The following is a 24,325-nucleotide window of genomic DNA, read 5'->3' as shown; positions in this document are numbered from 1 at the left end:
TACATGTCCACAATATCTTAATTCTTTTGTTCTCTCAGGTAGAGTAATTAGAGCAAAGAATTAACTGGCTCTCAAAGGTAGCTTCTGCAATGGTAGCACTGATTTTGATTACTCTGTATATTTTCATTTTGGTAAGTAAATAATATTTTTTAAATTGTATTCACTAGACATCTACTATTTTGAGAACTTAATTTAAAGGAATTTTAAGAAGCCCAAACAATTTACCATAAGAATATGAAACAAAATAAATATTGTAAGACTCAAACATATGCCAAGAAGCTCTTTTCCAGCCTGTTTACAGGCAGACACAATATCTCTATGTATTCCATCAACTGCAACTTAGAAAGGAAATAGTTTTCTTAATCTTATCAGGTAACGTCTAAAAAAATTGAGACATCCAATAGCTACAAAAATCTTAGGAAAAGTCTCTTCCTAGACCTGGAATAGTAATCTAATAAGCTTGAAAATGCTTTGTTTTCTAGTTTAAGTCATTAAAGATTGTAAGGATAAAGGCCATAAAATCTGTATAGGCACTTAGAGATGCAAAGGGCAAACAGACATACTAGGAAGGGACCAGACATTAAGCAGAAGATATGGAGGTAATAGTCTCTACAGCTGATTGTCTGATGTCACCCCAGACACAGCACAATCCATCTTTCCTAACAGACACAAACCAGCTAGGTTAACAGCTGTATCCAAAATAATGTAACTGCCAGACTCCCATGAACATAGCAATCTTTGTATCCAAGGAAAAATTTAATGTATAACTGAGCAGTATTTCCACTTTGACAGAATGAAGGATGCAGATACCGAGAAAAAATACACTAATTTTTGTATCTTAACATATTTTACGCTTGAAAGATAGGACTTAAAGGGTGTGTGGAAGCACTGCACTATAGAGGAGCACTGCAGCTGAAATCATTACCATGAAGATGCACGTTGGCATTAGCCTACACCGGTTTATGTCTCCAGAAAACATAGTATTTATAATAAATCATTTTACTAGTGAGTTTTACTTAGAGCTAGCAAAGCTTGTAGTTATATTGTCATGTCTTCTGCATGTGATAGTTTAAAACAGATGTAATTTTTTTAAGATCCAAGAACAGCCAATGACTTGAACTGCTGAACTAAACTTACAGTTCTGACATAAGTTTTAACAGAATTGAGGAAGAGTGGATCAGTCTGAACAGTCCTCATCTGCCACTAGCTCTCTTGGGATGAGACAGTGGTATATGACAAACCTCCTCAGAAGCCAAACAGACATTTTACATTCTCTGCTTGACAGTTCTGACTAGTGCAACAATTCCCTTTCCATACGTGATCTGACTACTTTTCTAAGAAGCAGGGTAAGGCCTTTAGTTGTGAGCTGTGTTGCTGTCTTAAGTAACCTACAAAGGAAAATATTTTAAAATAGCAAAATATACCTCTAGCCACCCCTGCTCCAGAATTTTAGAAGCAGCATAAACTCTACTGCAACATTCCTAAGTAGCGCAGTCAATGGCATCGCATGCTCTGTGAAATACTGATAGAGTCGCATGAGGGACAGAACAGGTATTCAAACTGGTAATCAACCTTTTATGCATTTTAATATCACCAGCCTTATGTATATATTTACCCAGTGACATCCCAGACTTGTTTCTGCACAGCAGGAATCTTGCATTTTATTAATTTATTCATGGAAAACTGCACATCTATTTAATGTCATATGTTTGAAGGTATTATTCCATTGGTCTAACGTGCAATTTAATTTGTCCAGTCTGAATTTCTACCCATTAATATTGTGTCTCATGTTAATTAATATGTTAATACTCAGACTATTATGTTAATAAAATTTATTCTCTGAGTGCTTGATAATAATTTTAAAGTTAGTTTATGATGTCATACCATCAGTAAATATAACCATTATCTTGCCTACCAAAACATTTAATTCTGTATTTTTACTGAAACTGGCAGTCAGAGACAACTGCATGAACAAGACCATCATGACAAAGAAAGAAATAAATCAAATATTCATAGGAAATGAAATTTGGTTTTACATGATCTGCATTATCTATTTTGGTGGATGACATAAAAGGGAACATAAAGATCTGAATGTGTTGGGTTTTCTGTCTATACTTTTAAAACCCTTTGTTACTGAAATCAGTCTCTGTAGTTCTTTCTTTATACTTCCCCTGACACAGAACAAAATATTCAATACGTCTTTTTTAACTAGAAGTGAAAATAAACATATAGTACACCATTAAAATACAAACTCAAGAATTTTATGCTCTGAAGCAGCACTGCCGAATCATCTCATGATGCAAATTCAAAGTTTCTATCTCATACTCTACTGAGAAATTCCACCTCATATTTAATCATCATCAATAATTGTGCCATAGTGTGTAAAGAAAAATTTTGAACTCCCTTTGTCCTCTGTCACTCTTCCACTTGGTGCAGCCCTGCTTGTTTCAGGTGAGCTTGCACAGCCTTGGACCGTGCATTCCCAGGTGCACCCAGGGTCACTGCAGGAGCAACAGGCCTGCTCTAATTGCACCTGAGAGGACTGACTTGGGCATTTGCTTGTCACTCTGCTTGAAGATTTCAGTTTGCCCAATGAGCCAGGAGCAGCTCTGAGAGTTAAACAGTGTGCAAATAAAATACACCAGATACTTGGTCCACTCCTTAAACCCGTCTTCTAAAGTGTCCTATTGGTTAGTGCTGGCCCAAGCCATTTCATTGTAAACAGACTTAGCAGCATAGAGGAACACTCAGTTAAATGTCTAAGCCTGCTAATAAAGGTTAAATTACTCAGTCTTCTTATTTCTGGAATTTCTTCTGATAAGTAACACCATTTTACAGATAGAGAAAAAACATTTATCTTTTATACTAGTATTGATACTCATAACTGAAAGAACATAGACATAATTCTTTGCTGGTAAGGTGTATTTTTCTTACTTTATATCTTCTATTATAATTCTCGTGTGGCTGGGACATCCATCCATTTACCAAATTCATATTGTTAAATGATGATACACAGATTTCTTATTTTCATTTGGTCATTAGTGAACAACCACTTTAATAGTGCTTTATAAAAACTGTGAACACAACTTAATGGAAGCTGTCTATGCTATGAAAATCCAAACCACTAATGAATGTCATTAACAATCAATTACTATTATTGATACTTCAGTAATTACTCATTCACTAAATACTAAAAAGAAAATCTGCTTGTGTACTCAACATATGGAGATGTTTAGATAAAGAGTGAGTAATTTCCCTTAGATTAGACTTATCATATCCCAACAGACTCCTCTACAATAAAACTAACTGTGATATACCAGGGGTTCCATCCACATCACTGAAAGGAGTTTCAGTTCCAGCTTCACTGGGGACCAAACTGGCTCATAATTAGTTTTCACAAACTCTTATCAGAAGGGATTAAACCAGCAGCACACTGAGAGCAGGCAGCACTTCCTTTATAGACTTCCCACACAGAGATACAACACTGCAAATAATACCATCCAGTAAATCTGGATATTACAAATTCCTTGTGAAATCTGATGCTCTTCCAGCACTGCTTTATGTAAAGACAGGCAGGAATGGAGAGCTGCATGACTACAAGATGCCGTAGCCATGACTGATGATAAATGCAGAAAACAGACCACATCTGGATTCAGGTTTATGGCATTCTTCACAAATTGTCCAGAGACAGACATTGAAGGAAGAACAGCTGAGGCACCAACATGTACAGAAATGTGATTTTGATAACTCTATTTGGTATGACAGTTGTTTCTGCCTATAAGTGGAATGAATATACCACAGAAATGTGTAAGCATCCTCCAAAAAAAAAAAAAAACCCACAAAAACTGTTGCTCTGTTCACTGAGTGCTATCAACAGTGGCCACAAAAGGACTGAAAACCAAAACATTTCCTTCCTGAAACTCCTGCAAAATCTGTACAGTTGACACAACTCCCTGACACAACGCAAGTCACCTTCCAGAGTCTGCATCCTGATGTAAACAAGGCAATAATGATGATCACTCAATGGTATGCCTAAAGTACTTTTTTTTAAAGAAAAAACTGACTTTTGTTTATTTCAAAAAGACAGACATTGTGCATACCAGTGATACAACAGAAGCTTTTCTGCCAAAAGTTGACACTTGAAAATGAAACCAAATGCTTACATTTAATTAATGCTTTCCAAAAATCTTCAAAATTTTAAAATTCAATTAATTTTAGCAGCACCAATTCCACACAATTAAGTTAGTTCCATTGGTATAAGCATAGCAGAAACCACATGAAGTCTTCCTTGGCATAAATCTATTAATTTATCTATATGGAATGGCACACAGAAATCTGTGTCACAAGTAGATGTCTTAGGTTGTTCAAAGATACACTGGCAAAAGCAGGTTTAATATTAAAGTGAAAGCATGACAAAGCTCATTGGCAAGGTTCACTCTATTGCTAACTACATGGTTAAAGCACACAGAGAAAAATCAGACTAAAATCTAAAAATACACAAAAATTATCTCTGTGGAGGTTGAGGAGGAAAAAAAGAGTAAGGATTAAAAAGAGTAAGAGAGACTCCTCCTCTTAGTCAAGAAAGTTTAGAGTAAACCTGCCTGCCAAACTTAGTCCTAGACTTGACCAATGGCCTACTCCTAAAGATTTCCACCACATTTAAATTTAGCAGCACTTAATAGTCTAATTCAAACAATTTGTTGAAAGATTCAATAGAATTTTGCTATAAGTGCAATAGCAACTAATTTACAGACCTATCTTATGAATCTAACCTGCTTAAAAATCGAAGAGAGAAACATTTGCAGCATATTTGCTATAGCATAGTCACACTCACACAAACACCTAAAGGAGTATGCACAAGGTATAGATCTGTGAAAAATTCCTGTTTAAGGGCAGGGCTCATATCAGATACCTTTGCATCTTTGTTATGGGTGAAGGTTTGAGCCTCAAGGAGTGGGGATTGACCCAGGTTACATGGGTGGCATTTGGCAGTGATTCTTCAAGTACAAACAAATTTGAGAATTTACTGGCTCTGAGGGATGCCCCACACAGAGGGAGATTCCTGGTCACAACCTGCTGTGAACCAGGAGAGCTCAAAGGGTCTCACTTAGAACTGCTGTTTATAGGGCCACAAGGGAGTTGGATTTAGTCACAGTAATTTTCCATCATGGTCACAATTTAACTTTCTTTGAAAGTTTAATAGCAAAAATGTTGTTTCACTCGGATTATTATTCAAGCAACAAAAATAAATTTCCAAGGCTGTTCATTAAAAAATGGGAGCTCATTAGACAGAACTAGTTCCTGGGAGCAGACAGGGTTTCTGGTCAGAAAAGCAGGAGGTTAGCCCAGGTGCTGTTCATCAAGGTTAAGCATTTCTGGGATCATAGTGCATATTCAGTAAACATTTTTTTATTCTAAAAATATGTACCTCAAGATTTCAAGAATGCGTTTAACAATGTTCTTCACTATCTCTGGCCTTCACTTAGGATGCTCCAAAGGGGTTGTCCCAGTCTTCTTTTCACATCTTCTGTCTTGGCCAGAAGGAAATAAAGTTCTGGCACTTGACAGTTCACACTACTTTACATATGTGCAGGCAACAGGTATGAGAAGAAGTGAAGCCTCCATATGCTGAGGAACTTACAGTCTACCCAGATGCTGTTCTCTGATCAAGAGCTTTCACATTGTCGGTTTTCAGTGCTAGGCCTGGAAAAGACCACATGAGACCCTTTTCCTGCTACTGATTACTCTTCCACAGTGTCTCACATTCAAGTTTTAAAAACAACGAGAGCAGTACTGCACATCCTTACTCTCCACCTCACTATAACTATATCTTCAGGTCTTACCTCCACTAAAGAAAAAATGTTTCTGGTAATAACTCTGCTACAGTAACTGTACGCTACAAAGTCTTACTGCATATACATGGCACAAATGCGAATCATGAATTTAGATTTTAGTGCTAGACTAGAGTGCCACTTCTCCCGAGGGTTTAAAATGTCTAAAATTAGTTGAGCTGCCTGATGAGAGGTACACGTCACTACTCTATGGAACCGATACAGGCAGAATCCCAAGCAACCTGCTGTGTTTGTGTACTTCTTGTTGCTCTATTAACCTTTCTGTAGTAGTGTGTGCCTGTTGCAGGTTGCAGTCAATACAGTGAAGCTTTATGCAGGGACACTCTAGGACAAGAATGTACTCCCTGAGACCCTTGTCAGGTTACCAGGTTGAACCTGCACCTCTTTTGGACTGCTTCCAAATCCTTGTCTTTGCACAACTTCAGCACAAGTGCAGGCCATACTTCCATATTACACCAACCGTATGGATCCTGTATTTCCTTGTCAGCAGGTCAAATATTACTCTCAGATGCCTGCATAGACTTTACAATAAGAATCTTATATATCACAGAGTTCAGGTCACATAGACAGCCAGGAGCAAAACTGAAAGGCAGACATACATCCTTATGAAGAGAAGAAAAATCCCTGGGACCTCACTTATTTTAATGTGTCACACTAATAATTAGCACCTAATTAAGTATTACTCTACAGATCTCCAGCTTTTTTCAGCCACCACCAAATTAGTCAAATTTAGATGTAAGTAGCTGTCCCAGCCACCGCATATATGGAGCAAGACTAGAGAAAAGCTGCGTGATTTACTTGAATCCATAAATTACTATATCCTAGAGCAGAACTTAGACGTGCCTCTACCTGAATCCCAGTTATGGCTGATTGTAGCCCCTGTTCCCAGAAGCAGTTTCTGCCCTTTTCTCATGCTTCCAAAATGACAGTCTCTGAATTAGGGTGTTTAAGAAACTTTGGTTTCTATGCTTTCATAAGGATGAATCCTATTTCTGGACAGTGGACAACTTGGTCTCACCCTTCACTACAAACATAAATGCAGCCTCATCATATGTAAGACCAACAGATGAAATATTTAATTTCTGAGGCAGCCTCCACACCAAACTGATTAAGGATCAAGCTCAAAGGCAAGTAACTCATCAAGGTGGCTCAGCACAGGTAACTTTCAATCATGGGTGAGGGAGAGCTTTGTCTTATCTTACTTGTTTCCTTTGCCAGCTATGACCTTCTCCTCCCCTCAGGGTACACAGAGACTCATTTACAAACTCACTGAATGCCAAATCAGTGCAGCTACACTTGCCTTGATGCTGACATCATCTCACATCTGTTCTTCCATTCACTTACACTAGCATCTTATTTAGCTACAGGACCCAGAAGACATGGTACAACTGGCATCATAAGGTGCCTACTGTTGCAGAAACGAGGGCTAGGAAAGTCCTATTTTGTGTAATATCAGTGCTTTAACTGTTCTATCCTCAAACAAAGCAGGCTGAGGTGTTAGGTAAAGAAACTAACAGGGAAAAAAAAATTAAAAGACAAGTAGTAGTACCAAACACCAGCTTTACTCTTCTATCTCCTACCTCCCCTTCATAAATACCAGCATCAAATTATTACACTTTTCATGGGAAAATCTGTATGAGACAAGTACCAAAAAAGGGCTAAGTTTCTTCACAATCATTATGCACATTAAATTCCAATCCAAAAAATACTTCTGCATTACTTAAGTAATTAATGCTTAAGTTTAATAATTTCATTAAGCACGGTTACTCTCAATAAAAAAAGAAAACATTTAATCAAGTGTCATCAAAAGAGGAGAAGGATTTTGTGTGGTGGGAGTTATAGTTGTTTGTGCTGCTTTAGACTGATAGATACTTTTAAAAATTTGTCCAACATCTGTCTATACACAGACATCTCCATGCACACAATATTATATCACCTGTACAAAACCAACTATACTTCTGAAATGTAATGCAAAAAGTTTTAGCAATTTTTCATCAAAGTACGTTCTTAAAATTATTTCACTGCAACTACATAATTTAATACTGTTGTAAGATGGTGCATTCCAGACAAAACTAAATATTCAAATCAGTCTAAGATTTTGAAAATTTTTGAAAAACAATGGTATTAAATGATTTATGATATACATAATGCTTTAGACTGTGGAATGAGAGAGTGCTGCAGATCAGCCTAATGAAACTATTCCCCACAAATGAGCTGATACTTGGGAAAGGGATAATTGTTTTAGAATTACTAAAGGTCTTGATCAACAAACATTTGCACATATGATTCCAGTGGAACCATTCCTGACACTAAAGTTAAGTATCTGGACAAGTATTTGCAGGACTGAAGCCAAATCATACAATTGGACCCAAACTAAGAGCCCATTTGTTACCAATAAAATCCCAGTTTGGGAGTGGCTGATTATTATAATAATCTTTGTTGGATAACACTACACTTCAGATTAATTATTTTTTGCAGCAGTGACTAGTCATGAAAATATAACTTGTCCTTTCAGGGAATGACCTCAGTGCTGTGGCCACAGTCCCTAAAACCCAAAGTTCATAGTTAAAATTAGTAAAACGCAGCAAAATAATAAAACTGGAAGGTGATACAGAATGTACTGTCTGAGCAAAGCCGGATAAAACTGCACCAGTTTCTGGGAACTCACATTGCAAACCCATTTCATTACTGATTAGAGATCCAAGGATTGCTGGTGCTTGTATAATACGAACTGGCTGGGGGTCTTTTTTACCTAAATGGTGAAGACATTCCAGGACAGTTATTTCCATTTGGGTGCTGCTGCTTCTTTAATACTCATTCTAAGGTCTCTAATTCAAAAATTACCAGATATTGCTGGTAGACTTTCAGGAAAAAAAAAAGCACTCGGACTAAATCAGGGCTACCATGAGTTGCCGCCCTATACAGTTGAAGCAGTTCACTATCTTGGTACATTTTTTATTTAAACCTCAATTCTGAGAGGTAGAAGAATGTAGCACTCCTTCAACAAGTGTCAGCAACATTTCAGGCTCTAGCCCTCCCTAACCACATTTATTTCTTTAATTGTTCTCCAGGCAATAAATTTCTCACATCAGATCAGTAAAATTGTACAGGAGATTCTCAGGTTTTCCTCAGCAAACAGTACAGAACATATAGCATATGGACTTGCCACATGAATTGCTAAATCTCTGAGGAGTAAGCATGCTTTGATCACATCTTATTTTTTTTTTTTTGAGATGTTAGGGTATTTTCTTCTAACTGAAGTCTAAAGCTGTTCTGGTACGTCAAAAACACCACATCATGTTCTGCCTTCAATCAGTTTACTCGGAGCCAAAGGAACCACACCTTATTTACCATGATTTTTACTGGGAAAAGAATCAGATCTGCTGGACAGTTCAAGTAAGGAAGTCAGGGAAAACACCATAAATTTTATTAATCACAACCATTTAAATAGCCAACAGAGAATTAAGAAAGCAGTGCATGCAGATGAAATATTATCTTGGCCAACAAACAGAATAAAAGAAAGTGATCTGGACTACTGAAAGATTGGTAGCAATTTTAATCATTTGAAAGACAAATGACATTGCAGAAAAGACTGGGTTAACAAGGGAGCACTTGAGAGAAGTCTAATCTCTGCTGGCATGCTGACTGGAAGGTCAGCCCAGTGCACGTGTTCTCAGCTGGAGTCAGGCTCCTTCTGCCCAGCCAATTGTCCTATGCACTTGAGATACCAACCAAAGTGAAGGTGCCTTCACTCTGTCAGTGCCTTATATTCTCCCAGTTTAAAGACAGATTCCTTTTCCCTGACAATTTATGCAGTGTTTCCACAGAGCAAATGCTAAAGGAAAGAGGCAATGTGTGAGAGACATTTTTTCCTTTCTGAGCAGCGAAAGGCTCTTTAGGAAGCAGTGCAAAGAGTTATTTTTAACACTGTATTCTCAAGTGAGAAGAATAATATTTAGAAATACATTTTCAATCCAATTTTTTCTCAAAGAAACTGACTTGATACACTATGTTTTGAAATTCAAAGCAAATGTCTTGAAAACTGCCAAACATGATATGGTACATAGTCTTTTACTTCTTCAATTTTTGTTTACTTCTAATTTATCTACTGGTATATTTCACCTTTGCATACGGGCTATTACCACAAGCAGAGAGGAAATGTTAAGTTTTCTTTTCAAAAGAGAGATTTAGCACTAAATTCTAAATCCAGACTCTGGATTCACCTTCATCCTCAATCAGGACAAGATTCAGATGACTAACTGAAACCACATGACAATCAGTTAATTTAAGGTCTATAAAGTTTGTAGTTATGTAAAGAAGTACTTTCTAAGAAAAGACAGACATTCTATGAAATCCCTAACTCCTAAATCTTGCCAAGGGATCTGAAAGGTGCAAGAGATTTTATAAAGCTCACTTCTTCATGAGAAGATACGCTGCTGTTTGACCTCTTTGAAAAACCATGGTCATTCCCAAAATACCTATGATGAAGACACAGACAAGACCTGAATTTGAACTGTGAGATCAGAAAGACTAAAAGGATGCAAATTTACCCAAAAGGATCGGTCTTAATGATTTTGGCTATTCCTGACACAGAAATTAGTATATTTCTTATTCCAGAAGCATTGTTAATTTCTGGGAACGTGCTACTTTACTTTCAAAATAGCAAGCAGTCTTTTCATCCAGGTTCATCATACTTTTTTTGTTTTGTTTCTCATTTTTTATGCCTAACAGTCTTAAACACTTTCAGGATCTTTTTTGGCTGTGCTCTACAGGAACAGTTATCATCAATGAATTAAGTGGAAGGTCAAAATTTACTTGAAAATTGATAGGATTATAAGATTGAAATCTTGTACATATACGGATTTCTTCTTCATAGGTTCTACTGTAATAATATCAATGTTATCAAAGTTTTGAGAAATAATTTTTCTTAATAAATTATTTCTATGAAAAAATAAAACTATATGAATTATATTTCACCAAGTGTAGCACACATATTTACAATGTACTTATATTTAAACTTTTAAAGTAAACTATGATGTAAAAGGCAACATGCTGCAATATTTATATTTGCATTCATGCGTGTCTCTGTCAATCTATGATGTTAATATTTTGCAAACATTTTGCTTAACATTGACAGGTTTTGGTCAAAAACACAGCATACAAATTGTTAGACAGCCCTGGCAGTTATAATAAATTTATTTTTTTGTATTGTCAAGGCCCTAAACAAAGAACCTAAAAATCTATAAGTTATCTCTTCTATATTGTCATCACATGAAATTGAAAAGAAAATCTGTTTTCATTACTTGTCATGATAAATATTCTTGAACAGGAGTTTCCAGATTTTACACCATTTTAAGGGGTAATTATTTAGGTAAAGTAGGACAAGCCTGTGGTTAAACAATAGAATTAGGATTTTGCTAATGGCTGGCTTTGTCATAAACTTTAGCTCTAACTTTGAGCAAGCCTTTCTCCACTTCAGTTTTCCACATCACAGCAAATGGTAACAATATTTCACTAACTCATGGGTTTAGTTTTAGAATTAATGAGGGTCCCATGTGCAAAAGACCTGTAGATTCTGGCTTCTTCTTTCCACTGTGAACTGATAGGAAAGTGACCTGTTCTTAATTTGAAACAGAGACTCAGTGCTGCCCTTCATCAGCACATGGAATTCTCATTTATGTCAACAGGAGTTGCAGTGAATACACCAAATACATTACTTAGCCTAAAAGTAAACGAAGAAAAACGAATGGAAATATATTCATGGGTTGAGTTTCCTTGCCTGCTCTTAAAAAGTCTAACAGTTCATGGCAGCAGACACATAATAATAAATAAAAATATTTTTGATGGGAGGCAAGAATTGCTGCCTGGAATTATAAATGAGAGTGGAGAAAATTGTAGCAGGTCCATCTGTAGACTACATTTAGCTCTTCTGCAAGAGCACCATCATAAAAAAATGATGGTACATGCAAAATTCCCTCACCATAATATATCATGCTCTATAGACATTTGTCTCAAAATAAAACAAACCTTTAATGGCTTCAGCATTTCAGCTTTTCACACCACCTCCAGTGCACACCAAGAAAACAGTTACCTTTTTCTCCTATGTTGAGTGTTAAACTAAGATAAAAAGTTCAGAAATTTAGAAAAAATGCCAAAGCTTTAAAAGCTTAAACTTAATCCAAGGTAGTACTACACACTGGTTTTGGTCAGATATATCTACGGTGCAAGAACAGAATTGACTGAAGAAGATTTTTTTTCTGGAAAGAGATTAAATGTGAGTACACAATTTTAATCTCTTGCTTTTATCTGAGGTAAAAACTGTCACAGCAGAAAAAGACATTTTTGGGGTTTTGAGGGGGAAAAAGCAAAACAGAAAGGAGAATATTCAAGAAGCAGCTGGTTGGCCATTACCAAATTCAGGGAGGCAAACATGCCTAGAACAAGCAGGCATATTTTAAAATTTGCCATTGCTTAGCCATCTACAGACAATGAGACTTGACAGTTCTTTACGGAGGGCAGGCAGGAGCTACAATTCTGCATAATTAGGAAATAATTAATCAATCCAAGGATAGCAGCCTTGCAAATTTGGAAAACTGTAAGTGTAGCGGCTTGCGTGTATGAACTAGTATTCTATACTTTATTCTGCCTGCATGCAGTTCTGGTCATTTAAATGTCTGCCTGTCCAAATAACAGTTTTTCACTTCAGGGTGTATGTCACTGAACAACAGAGGATTTTTGACTGGAGAAAGACATTCCTTCTGAAGGACAGAAGGATGTAAAAACAAAAGGGCAAACTAGATCACAGTCCTCCCAAGAAGCAGGTTACCAGAAGCAGAACCCCAGCAATGGCATTTTGACACTGTCACACATATGGTCTCTTTTTCTTCATAAAACGGTCAAACAGTAGTTTCTCTCATGTTTTTCTGGTTTTAGCATTCCTCCAAGCAGTGAGGAATTTAGGGTCTCTATTTCTTAGCACAGGATATGTACACCTTAAGTATGCCTTTATTACCATCACTATCTACCTTTCTGCTTATGGCTTCCCAAAGCACCAGGAAACATTGTATCTTATGTATACCCAAATACTGGCCTGCTACTTTTGGAACTAGCGGCAGACCTTGTATATGTCATAAGGACTGTATCTTTATTACACATAGCCAAAGTTTTGCTCTACTATAAGTGGTCCTTCTGACTGCTGACTCCTGCCTCCTAACATTATCAATATCTTTGACTTTGAAATGTTTCTGATAAGTTAAAAGTGATCTTAAGAAAAATTCCAGAATAGTATTTACATGCATAATATATTAAAAAAGTCTTTCAGTTGGTGACCCTCTTTATAAATGTATGCTATTTTCTTTAAATTAGGCTTTCCCCTAATATATACTTAGATTTGGTTGGTTGCACTTAATTTCCACCTTGTCTATGTTGTCATGTTTATACTTCTCATAGAAATCAATTTCTAGATTACTTTATTCAATTGTTTCAGATGTAAGATATGTTTTATGCCCATTGATGTATTGCATTAACAGAGAAGTGCACAAAGAATGATTGATTACTTTAGTACCCTAGACATAACGCTGTGAAAGCATCTTCACAGTAACTATAGTAGCAAGCATGCTAACAGCACATCAAAATACAGAGACCGGACAAACACGTTCAAAAACAGACATACTTTATGCTGGACATGAAGAATAAGCAGTAAATTAACAACCTACTGGTCATGCAACCACAAAAAAACCTTATGGAACCAGTAAGCAGAACACCAAAGGAACACTTAGGGCACCAGCGCTTTCAACACACGAAACCACAAGAGGCTAAACGGCGAACATTGAGCCAAAACTAAGGGAACAAAGAAAGTTTCTCCACAGTTTTGGGTGGGTTTTTCGCTCATACGAGGTGTCTGCGTTCTCGCCGGCTCTGCCTCTACACGCTGTAACTGAGCGCGCCGGAGATGCGGCGCGGCTCGCAAGCAGCGCAGCCCGGGCGGGCGGGGATGCCCCGTCAGGCGGGCACTGCGGGGCCCGGGGGAGCCTCCCGAGGGGCGGGGTGCGCCGGCCCGAGCCCCATCTGGACACAGGCACCTGTGTCTGGGCACAGGCACTCCGGTCCCCGAGCGCTGCCCGCCTCCCGGGAGCGCGCTTTATTCTCTGCCTTTGCTCCACCCGAGGAGAGATCTGTTAACGATTAAATCAGCAGCGGCCGCAGTTCAAAGCCCTGTCCCGGGAAGCAAAGGTGAAGATAACGTCCCGGCGGATCGCATCCAGTTTCTGCTGTTGCAATCGCCTTTAATTACCCTCCAAACGGCACATCACACAGAGATCCTCCGGGCGCCCGACCGGCCACCGCGATAGCCAGACACCTACAAACACTTTACAGCGCGCCCGCTGATTAAAAAGCGATTAGAAACTTATTTGAAGTCGGGCGTTCTCTCCGGGCACGGAGCGCCTCCTGTCAGAGCCGGGGCCGGCCCGAGCCCTCCCGCCGCCTCCAGCGCGCCCTGCCCGGTCCGCCCGCACTTACAGGTAGGAGGTGAAGACGCTGAGGTTGGCGGGCACGGAGGTGAGCCCGCGGTCGGAGCAGTCGGCGCGGAGCAGCACTCCGTCCAGCTCGCAGCGGCACGGAGCCGGACAGCCCCGCGGGCGCTGCCCGCCGCCCCGCGCCCCCCGCCGCAGCCCCGGCGGGCACAGCAGCAGCAGGAGGAGCGGCAGCAGGAGGGCACGGGCAGCGCGGGTCGTCGCCATGGGGCCCGAGGGGTACCTAGAGCCGCGGGGCGGCCGCTCTCATGCCCCGGGGCGCGGCGGGGGCGAAAGGCGGGCGCCCGTCCGGGCTCGAGGAGCTCCTGCGGCCGCCGCCGCCGCGCCGCTGTCTGTGGTAGCATCTCAGCTTACACGCTGCTTTAAAGCCCTGGAGCCGGCACCGCGCGCCCGCTGACGCCGCCCCAGCCTTGCCCGCCGCAGCGCAGCGGGCCCTGCCCGCGCCGCCGTGCGAGAGAGCGGGCGGGCGGGGGCGGCCGCGGGCCCGGCGGGCAGGCGGGAGGAGGGAGCGGGGGAATGCCGCCCTCCCTCCGCCTGCCCTCCCTCCGCCTGCCCTCCCTCCGCCTGCCCGCCGGGCCCGCCGCGCCTCGGCGCTCGCCTGGGGCCGGCATCCCCTGTTCGCAGAGCGGGTCAGGATGGAGGGGACGGCCGTGGGTCTTCTGGGCCAACCTCCGTGCCCAAGCAGTCATCCCAGAGTACGTGGCGCAGGATCGCATCCAGGCAGCTCCTGGATACCTCCAGCGAGGTATCACAACCTGTTCTAATGAGTAGTCACCTGCTCAGTAAAGAAGCTCTTCTTCATCGTCAGGTGGAACTTCCCGTGCATCATACAATCACAGAACCACAGAATAAGATGAGTTGGAAGGACCCATCAGGGTCACTGAGGCCAAAATCTGACCTTGCACAAGACACCCCAAGAATCACCCAGTGCATGAGAGTGTTGTCCAATTTCTGTCCCTTGCCTTGTGTCCTAGCGGTAGGCGCTACGGAGGAAAGCCTGCCTTTGATTTCTTGGCACTCCCTCATGCCCATTGTGTATTGACACACATTTATGAGGTGCCCTCTCAGTCCTTTCTTCTTGAGGGGGAATCCCCCCTCAGGGTAGGGTTGCACATGGTGGACATTTCTAGAAGGTGGGAGAACAGGCAGTTGTGGAAGGAGGGGTGTGGTCCTGAGGCCATGGGGTGAGGAGTGGGTCTCTGGGGTGATGATAGGGCCATCTAACCTCTAAGGCCTTATTTATCTGGTCAGCAATCCCAGCTGCTGACCATGGTCCAGGTCAATGATGGGGATCCACTCTCTTCTCTCACCACATGGTTAAATCACAGGCTTGCCAACAGGCAACAAGTTTCTGAAGGAAACTCCCTGCTGAGGGAAACTGAGTGCACAGAGAGGCTGCCATTGAAAGCTCTCGAGATATCCCTCACCCAGCTTCTTGCCAGAGGTTCTCATCAGGTTCTCAAGCACAAACTTGCCTTTGTGCTCCATGTCTGTGAGTGAAGCAAAGGTGAGCATGGCGAGGCTTTTAAAACCTTTTCCCTCCAAATCAGTTTTCAGTGTGCCAAAGTTGGCCACAAATTCCAAATTTGAGACTAGCTGTGAGTTTAAGAACCCAGTCCCAGCCCAATTCCTGTTTAGACTGGTAACTAAATTGTTGGTCAGTCTACTCAATATGGGTTGGAGAACATTAGTTAAAGGTTTTCGGCTACAGTCTCTTTGGATCTACAATTAAGTCTGAAATGAAAGCCTAATGAAAAGGCCAGCAAAATATATGCTTTTATATTCTACTCAGTTTATAACACCTGTTTTCACCTCTGGACCATAATTTGGTATAATCTGAGCAGCAGAATGATCTTGTACTGGAACTCAAGAGTTTTATTTGAAATAATAAAAAAGGAATCTTCTGTCTGGCTAGTTAGACATTTTAGATAGATATTTTTGACCTATGGGACTGCTTTGAAACTTTTCCCCAACCATCACCTTGTCCTAAGATAATCACAACAGTGGCTGAAAACATAAAGTGCATGTGAGAAATGCCTGAAGAGACAAATTCTCCAGGAATAGGATTTTTTATTCTATGTCATGATATGTGTCCAGGTGATCTCTTTCCCCAAAAGTTCTGTCTTTTGCCCATGTCTATAAGTTTATATTTTTCATGAGTGTAGTGAAACAGTACTTACGTAACTTGAGGCTTTTTTTTGTTTGTTTTTGGTTTTGGTTTTTTTGTGTGTGTTTTTTTTTTTTGTTTTGGTGTTTTGTTTTGTTTTCTAGAAAGCCATAGTTTTTTCATTTTCTATTGAGGATTTATCAGCTTGTACAACATATCTGAAGTTAGACAGACATAGATTAATTAGTAGTGAGGGCTCAACTGTAAAAGTTATCCTCTGTATGTTATTTTGCATATATAGATTTGTTGAGCCAGTGGCTTTCTTTAAAATACTTAATGTACTTTTATACAAATTTTGCTTAAAGATTTTTTGAAAGTAAAGTATCTTGATGATTAAAAGGATTTTTTAGGAATGGATATGAATGATTCCTACCTTTGTACATTTAAACTAGACTGTACAGTTTTTTCCTTTTCATGCTTCTCACAGGTCTCTGGTTCTTCATAAAGGGAAAAAGAAAAACAAGTGTCTGTTTGGTGACATCTCTGGGAGGTGCTGTTACTGCTTCAAAAGGCCATTGCGACTGTAAGATTTCCTGCAGGTTCTAACACCTCACCATAATGTCCTGGTCACTTGAAGTGACATCCATGGTACAGCCATCAATGGTCTTCAGCTTTCATCATGGCAAAATCCCACAGGGATCTCAGCAGAATGTTCTCTTGAATCTGTCTTCCAGATACTCAGGCAAAAACCCTGATCTTTTGAATATGATATGAAATGGTGATAATACTTCAGCCTAAGGTTTACCAGTATAAAAGATGTATTTCTGAGATATTACCTACAAGTAAACAAAATTATATATTGTGTTATATATTCTTAGCATGCAAAATGTCTAACAATTCATATGTTAAGAATGCACAGCATATATATATATATATATATATATATAATGTGTATATATATTTAACATCATTACTTACAGCATGACAGATTTTAGACTTTATGTGGAATTTGGGTTTAAAATATAGGACTGTAAAAAGAAAATTGTCTGTCTAAATTATTCACAGCTATTTCCATTTTGTAAACTTAAATTCAATAAAGTTATTTTTTAGAAGTGTGGATAAAACATTTGACAATGTAAAATTATGCTTAATCCTGAAATGATCAGTTGTCCCAGCCAAAATGGAGTTTAAAGCAGAAGTGTTAACAGATCGTGCACTAGCAAAGGTAGCAGCTTGTTTAAACATTAAGGCAGGTCCAATACAGAGCCAAAGTAAAAAGCACAACAGCAGAGAACACAACAGTTTATAGCTGACTGTAGCATGTTTTTTTTTGTTTTCTGCCTATGGATGAAGGGTAGGTTCCTAGAAGGCAGTAAGTACAACTGTGTGTTTAGTCTGTGGAGATAACAAAGGTCCTGTGCAGGGTGGGAATTCTTTTTCTGCCTATTAGGATAAGAAATTCTTCATTGAATGTGTTGAAATCCTTACACTGAAAGGGTTCAGTGAGCAAGTGTGCAGCTCCACAGCCCTGAGGCTGCTCTGCTGGAGAACAGTACAGCAATTGCCCTGTGATCTGAGCAGAAACATCCTTTCCTCCTTGCAGGACACCTCATTTGTCATTTTATCCCAGCTAGCCTTGGAGAATGGAGCATGCCTTAAGATTTATTGCTATATAGGCATTTTATACATGCAGCAGAAGACTATTTGTGAGTTGTGTTCACTTGGTTCCGTATTTACCTGTTGGACCATGTTCCTGCTCATTTGCATCACGTTGTCTGTCCCATTTCGTGGAGGACCTTGAACAAACACAAGTATTTACATCCCTTTATTAAACCATAAAGCGTTCTTCAAACCAAGGCAGATGGCACTGTTTCTGTTTTACATAGTGATAAGAGCTGGTGCCTGAAATATAAGGTGGTTAGGGTAGAGTCACTCTTTGAACCAGAACGAAATACAGGATTTTTAATTGCCCTGGATCAATTTACCACCTGGCTACAGCTTTTCAGCCACAATAAAATTATGGATGGTTTTATTTTATCATTATGGATTTAGTTTTTTAGATTTTCATGCTATTTAAGGCATATTATGTCACGCCTTATTAGAAATAATCCATTTCATAATGATTCTTTAGTTTGGCACACTGCCATCTAGCTGCACACTTCCCTCAGCAGTTCTGTAGTCTGTGTGGTGGTAGGACTGAGGTGAAACATCTGACAGCTAAGATTTACATGGATTCATCTGAAATATGCTTCAATAGTCAAGTTTCTAATGGGAAGAAGGGACAAAACTAGAAAAAAGATATTATTACTGTTACAATTCATGTGGTGACAGTTGACTTATATGTATAAGTTTTAAGCAAATGCTGTAATGAACATTATTTTTAGTCTGAAAATATCTGATAGTAAGGTTTGCAATGTTAGTGCAAAAGTCAGTATTACCCAGGCACATTTTAATAATTAGAAATTTGGGAAAGAAACAAGGGAAAAATGTAAATATGTAGGCTGAAGATTTACTGATTTTTTTTTTTTGAATGAAATGAAAGCTGGTTGTTACAGTAACTCTCTATTTCTATTTAGAAAATAGAATCTGTGTGTTAAGGTGAAAATGTGAAAATAAGGTGTTATATGAAGAGAACCTCCTATTATTTTGATTTGGGGTGGATGTGACATCATTCAGAGAACCACAGCCAGACTACAAAAGCATTAAATGAATATTTCACCAACACAGAAACAATGTGCTTTAGTCTTTACTTTAAATGAAGCTTTTAAACTCTAACACCTACTGGTCTGCTGCCTTATGCTTGTATGTCTCAGGTAAAGCCAGAAGAAGAAAGGAGAACATGCAACCTACGTCTAAAGATGCATGAATAATGGCAGGCATTAAATGAGGAACAAGATTTTTACCAGAGCAACTAATCTTTGAAAACAAGCAAGACCTCCCTTTTTGGATCACTAAATCTTATTTAGTGCTCACTTAATGCAACAAAAGTTCATCACTCCCATGGAAAGTCAGTACCTCCACTTTCTGTGAGGAAGTTAACTCCAGTTCACAGAGGGTTGCAGGGTTGTTTTTGTTTTCCTTAAACACTTGTAAAATGTCAAACCTTTGAATATGTGTGCATGTGGAAAGGCATGATGTATTTCTGTGCTCTGTATGTGATGTGTTAATCTGCATTATGTTCTGGGTGAAAGACAAGAGTACATCTAAGTACATCTACATGAATAGAGTAATTTTTAAATTTAGCAGCACCTATAGAAATTCCATCCAATTCTTTCCTCCTTCTCCCACTGTGTCTGTGTGGCAAACACCCTGGGGTTCTTGTGGTTTTAAAGTGTATTTGCATGATACTGTATAATGAGTGATTACATTGTTTTGTAGTTGCTTGAAGGAGGTCACAATAATATTTTTTTGTGCTTTTTCTTTTTTATTGTGGTTATAATAGCTTTAGTCATTCTGTGATCAACTGCTATGCAAAAGGAAGAAATGTATGGAAGAAAAAATCATCTAATTGTGACAAATTGTCAGAAAGCTTTAGATGTGGTGTAATACCATGTTTTCCTGTAAATTCCCCTCCAGAAGGAGGGAGAGGCCCGTATTTTTATTTCTTTCTCTGTGTATTTGTCATCTGAGGTGTAAGCACAGGAAAAGCAAACTTCTTTGCAGAGAGGGAAGTCAAGATTTTTTTGTTGATGAGTAAGACCAAAAGATTTCAAACATCTCTGTACTCTTGACCGCAGAGTTTTTTCTATCATTGACTGGAACTCTGGAATAAATTGGATGGGAAATGCCTTATGTGACTCGATTTTCCAAGGAGTTTTCGAAAACTATTTGCATACTGCCTAGTGCAAAATTAATTCTCAAATCTTTAAAGTTAACCAGAACAACTGTTGAAGTGTCCTTGTTTCTGCGGCTCATGTGCTTCATCCACACTTTGTGCCCTGGTGATAAACTGTCAGGATACATTATCCACTTCTGCCAAGTCTCTGAAGTTGATCCAGCCCCATCTGCAGTAATGTAAAATGACACAAAGGGAGGGAAGGAGCAAAATATATCTGTGACCTTCAACACATCCACAAAGCCTCCACCAGTGCCTGCCAGAGATACATGAATGTACAAGAAATGCTATTTCTTCTGCATGGCTGGCAATCATGCAAAGCCCTTGTTGTAGGTGGAGGAAGGGAACCGGTCAGAAGAATTTGGATAGATGAGCCATCAGAAAGGAAAAATGGGATTGCTACAGCAGCCAAGGAACTGAAGAGAGAAGAAGTCTTGTGCAGGGGGACATGAAGCAAAGGGAGGAAGAATGATTGCAGCACAGATTTTTATAGAAAGATGAGAGTGAGTTGGATGGTCCCTTGTATTTGGAAAAAAGAGAATGGGGACACACAGAGCAAACTGGAGTTTTAGAGCAGGGGAATGACAGGGAGGTCTTTACAGAGAAGAGAAGGGAAGGTGGCCTACAAAAAAATTTCAAGGCAAAGAGACAAGAGGCCTTGGCACATGCAATAAATTCAGCTGAAATACACAATTCTCAAGTGTCTATGCTCTTTCTTCTACAAAAACTATAGTTTTTAATAGTGTTAATACTCTGTGAATTGCTATGTATTTGTGCTAAACTTTTTTGAAAGTCAGAAATAGGGCCTTACACAACATCAATATGCTTATAACATGCATTGCATTTCGTTGTTGTTCTGTTCCTTGGCAAGGTTTTTTAGCTGACTCTAGGGCAGGCACATTTGTTTTGGGATGTGTTTGTCTCTGAAGCAAGCTACTGATTTGAGAGAGTTCTCTATTTATAAAACCTATCTCAACAGAGCGCCAGCACAGACCCATGACACTAACACCTTTACAAGACAGGGAGCAGGATGTGGCTTCATTCAGCTTCATCTGTCATCACTGAAGACAAAGAGGTACCTGCTTGAGGCAGTTCCTGGCTTCTGGTTCGAGCTGGGATAGCCCTGTTCTCTGTCCATTGAGATCTCCCAGGGAACCTTAGAGCCTCTTGAAGGCAGTTACAGTTTCCCATGCTGGATGGTTCAGATATCCCTCCAGTTGCTGTTATGAGAACTCAAATTTCCAAATGCCTAATTGTTGCAGGAGTTTTGTTTTAAAAGACTGCCTGAAAGAAATCCAAATTTATATGGACCTGGGCCATAGAAGCCAGTGTATTTATTTCTGTTAAAAGCTTGGGCCTCTAAGGGTTTGGCTACATTTCTTTAGCAATTAATGGAGACAGTAGGATATGAGGAGAAAATGTTTGTACCACCCAAGTTTAGTCTCCCAGGCATCTTTCCGAAGCTGATTAAGTGTAATAGACTCCTCCAGAAAGTGGTTCAAAGCACCTACATTAATGATTTCATGTATTTGTGGATAGTTAAATCACTATGCAAAAGTATCCTGGCATTGATTACAGTTAGTGTTACTGCTGCAATAGATCAGAACCTGAGAAGTTATATACAGGAAGCACTAGCAAACAAGGACTAATATGAAAAGCGTTGGTTTAGTATGTTCTGTTTATGTACATTTTTTGATCTGAATTTGGCTCAATATATGAGCCCCTGAGTCTGGTGATACAGAAAACTGAAAGTAAATCAGTACTTATCAATTTGGTCTAATGCCACTTGGAATCTGGTAGGAGCAGCAGTGGTATAGAAAGGAGCAGTTGGTCAAGTTTAATTTTTTTCTGAAATATTTCTATGGACTATGGTAAAAGCAGATGGAATTGAAAATCTAAAAAGAGAAAGAAAATTACAAAAGAAGAGAGCAATATATGGTATTGAAAAAATAATTACTTTTCACTTTGGCCCCTTGTAATGGATTTTGAATGCAACAAGTCAAAAGCAATGTATTTGTATGTTTCCACTTTCACTTCCATTATAAGTTTTCCTTTTCAGGAAACACATCTTCATCTGTAAAACAAACACACACTTAATGCACTTAATGATAATAATGATAATGATAACAGCAACAACAACAGCAAGAACAACTACTACTACTAACACTACTACTACTACTACCACCACCACTACTCCTCCTCATCCACAATTTTGGAAATCTTATTACAGAAAAAACAAGAAATGCCAGGTCTGTTGGCTAATGATCTTAGGGATTATTTCTTATGACATGGGTACTTACCTCAACTGAAATTATTTGGAAAGAGAGGAAGATTGCAGAAGGGATGTTGTGTTGCTTGTGGCCTTGCAACAGAACTCAACTGTCCTATTATTTTGCTTCAGACTTCTATCCTTCAACAGCTTACAGCTTGACTTGTTTGAAACAGAGAGCAAAATGTGCTTCTTTTATACAGGGTCACACAGAGGTCAAGGATAAATTGTCCAGTTATGCATTATAATATGTATATATATTAACATTGTATTAAACTTTATTTAGGGCAGAAGCATATTATTTACAGGTGAATTTGCAGGTGAATACAGGTGTCAAATCAGACACCATTCTTTAGTAATGCTCATTTCTGCTCAGAAATCTTTAGAATGTGTTATTTCTATTTAATTGCACTTTTAAAATCTAACTGCTAATTTTGACACAAGCACTTTTTGCTTTCTAACTTTGAACAGCTTAATTACAAATTGAGAACAACTTAAAAAGTGTTTCAAAAGTTAGACTAAGTGAAGGTATTTTGAAATCCTAAATTCAGATTTACTGCACCGATTAAATTAGATTATTTATGACATATTTTACTTTGGAGTGTTAATGTTTAGAATTTCCTCCTGTTTTACAGTTGTCCAGCAGTAAATCAGCAAAGTTTTTCCCACAGCATTTTTACAGAGAAGATTCGTCTTTGCAGTAAGAACTCTTTAATTTATATTTTTTGAGAGTATGTGTCTAAGGGACAGCATTAAATTTAACAGTAAGTTAATTTTATCATCAAATTATTATGATGTGTAAAAGTTTGGAGTAATGTGGTGAGAATGAGTTATCTCTTATCGCTTTGAATTGACAGATACAAAGAAAATGTTATAACAAGATGTTTCTCAAGCACAATTTACTATTTACTGTGGTCTGTCTAAATTAAAGAGGCTTTTGTGGTAGTGCCATAACATTTGGCGTGCAAAGCTATTCTTTCTATTTCTATCTCAGTACCTTGCCAGAGTAAAACCTAGCAAGTTTAGAATTGTGTTTAAATGAATTGAAACTGTTCAGAGAAATGTTTGCAAAAGCATACCCATAATACATGAATAATGTTTATTGTTGCTTGCACACAAAAACTGTGTTGCAAAAGAGGTATTTGGAAAAAAAAGAACTCAACAACTTATAACTAAACAACACAAGCAATTAGATTTCAGTAACACATTAAAAGAACGAACTAGTTTTTTGGGAAAGTCACAGGTATATATTATAAATCTATTTCTTGTACATTTATGACTTCTTTGGGAATCCTTATATGGACAAAATAAGTGCACAGATTTGCTTGTAGCACTGGAGTTGTTGAATTGAGGAAGTTGCAGCAGTAGCTGAAGTCATTAGTTTGCCTTTTGAAAAAGAAGTGACAGATGAAAAGGCATATGAGGCCAAGGGCTAATTAATAGATTCCAACCATATCCACAAGCTTATCTGTGAAGTTTAATGGCTTCCCATATATTTGTGTATTCATACCAATTAATTTTTTTAACTGCCTATTACTGGAAGGTGCGGATTTTATTTATCGCTTTGCCAAAAGAATGCACACCCCAGAGACAGATACTTCTGCTTGAATTAAAAAGCGATTTGGCTACCAGCTCTTATCAAAACTTGAGTTTATCTGTACAAAATCTGCATGCTGGATGTTGCCTTTTCGCACGGCTCCCGCCGTCAGTGAGACAGGATCAAGCCAA

General features: G+C 38.9%; 1 protein-coding gene across 1 annotated transcript in view; it reads right to left on the bottom strand.

Annotated features, from left to right (window-relative positions):
* The window catches only part of LGR5 (leucine rich repeat containing G protein-coupled receptor 5), an 87,787-nt gene extending 73,194 nt beyond the window's left edge, over positions 1-14,593 (bottom strand). The window contains exon 1 of the mRNA XM_062491200.1: positions 14,373-14,593. Coding sequence (XP_062347184.1) covers positions 14,373-14,593 — 221 coding nt within the window. The remainder of the gene's footprint in view (positions 1-14,372) is intronic.
* Positions 14,594-24,325: the final 9,732 nt, after the last annotated feature.

Source organism: Cinclus cinclus, chromosome 4 (assembly GCF_963662255.1).
Source record: "Cinclus cinclus chromosome 4, bCinCin1.1, whole genome shotgun sequence".
In the NCBI taxonomy this organism is placed as follows: Eukaryota; Metazoa; Chordata; class Aves; order Passeriformes; family Cinclidae; genus Cinclus; species Cinclus cinclus.
Note: the sequence above shows the minus strand (reverse complement) of the source record. Positions and strands in the feature narration are given on the sequence as shown.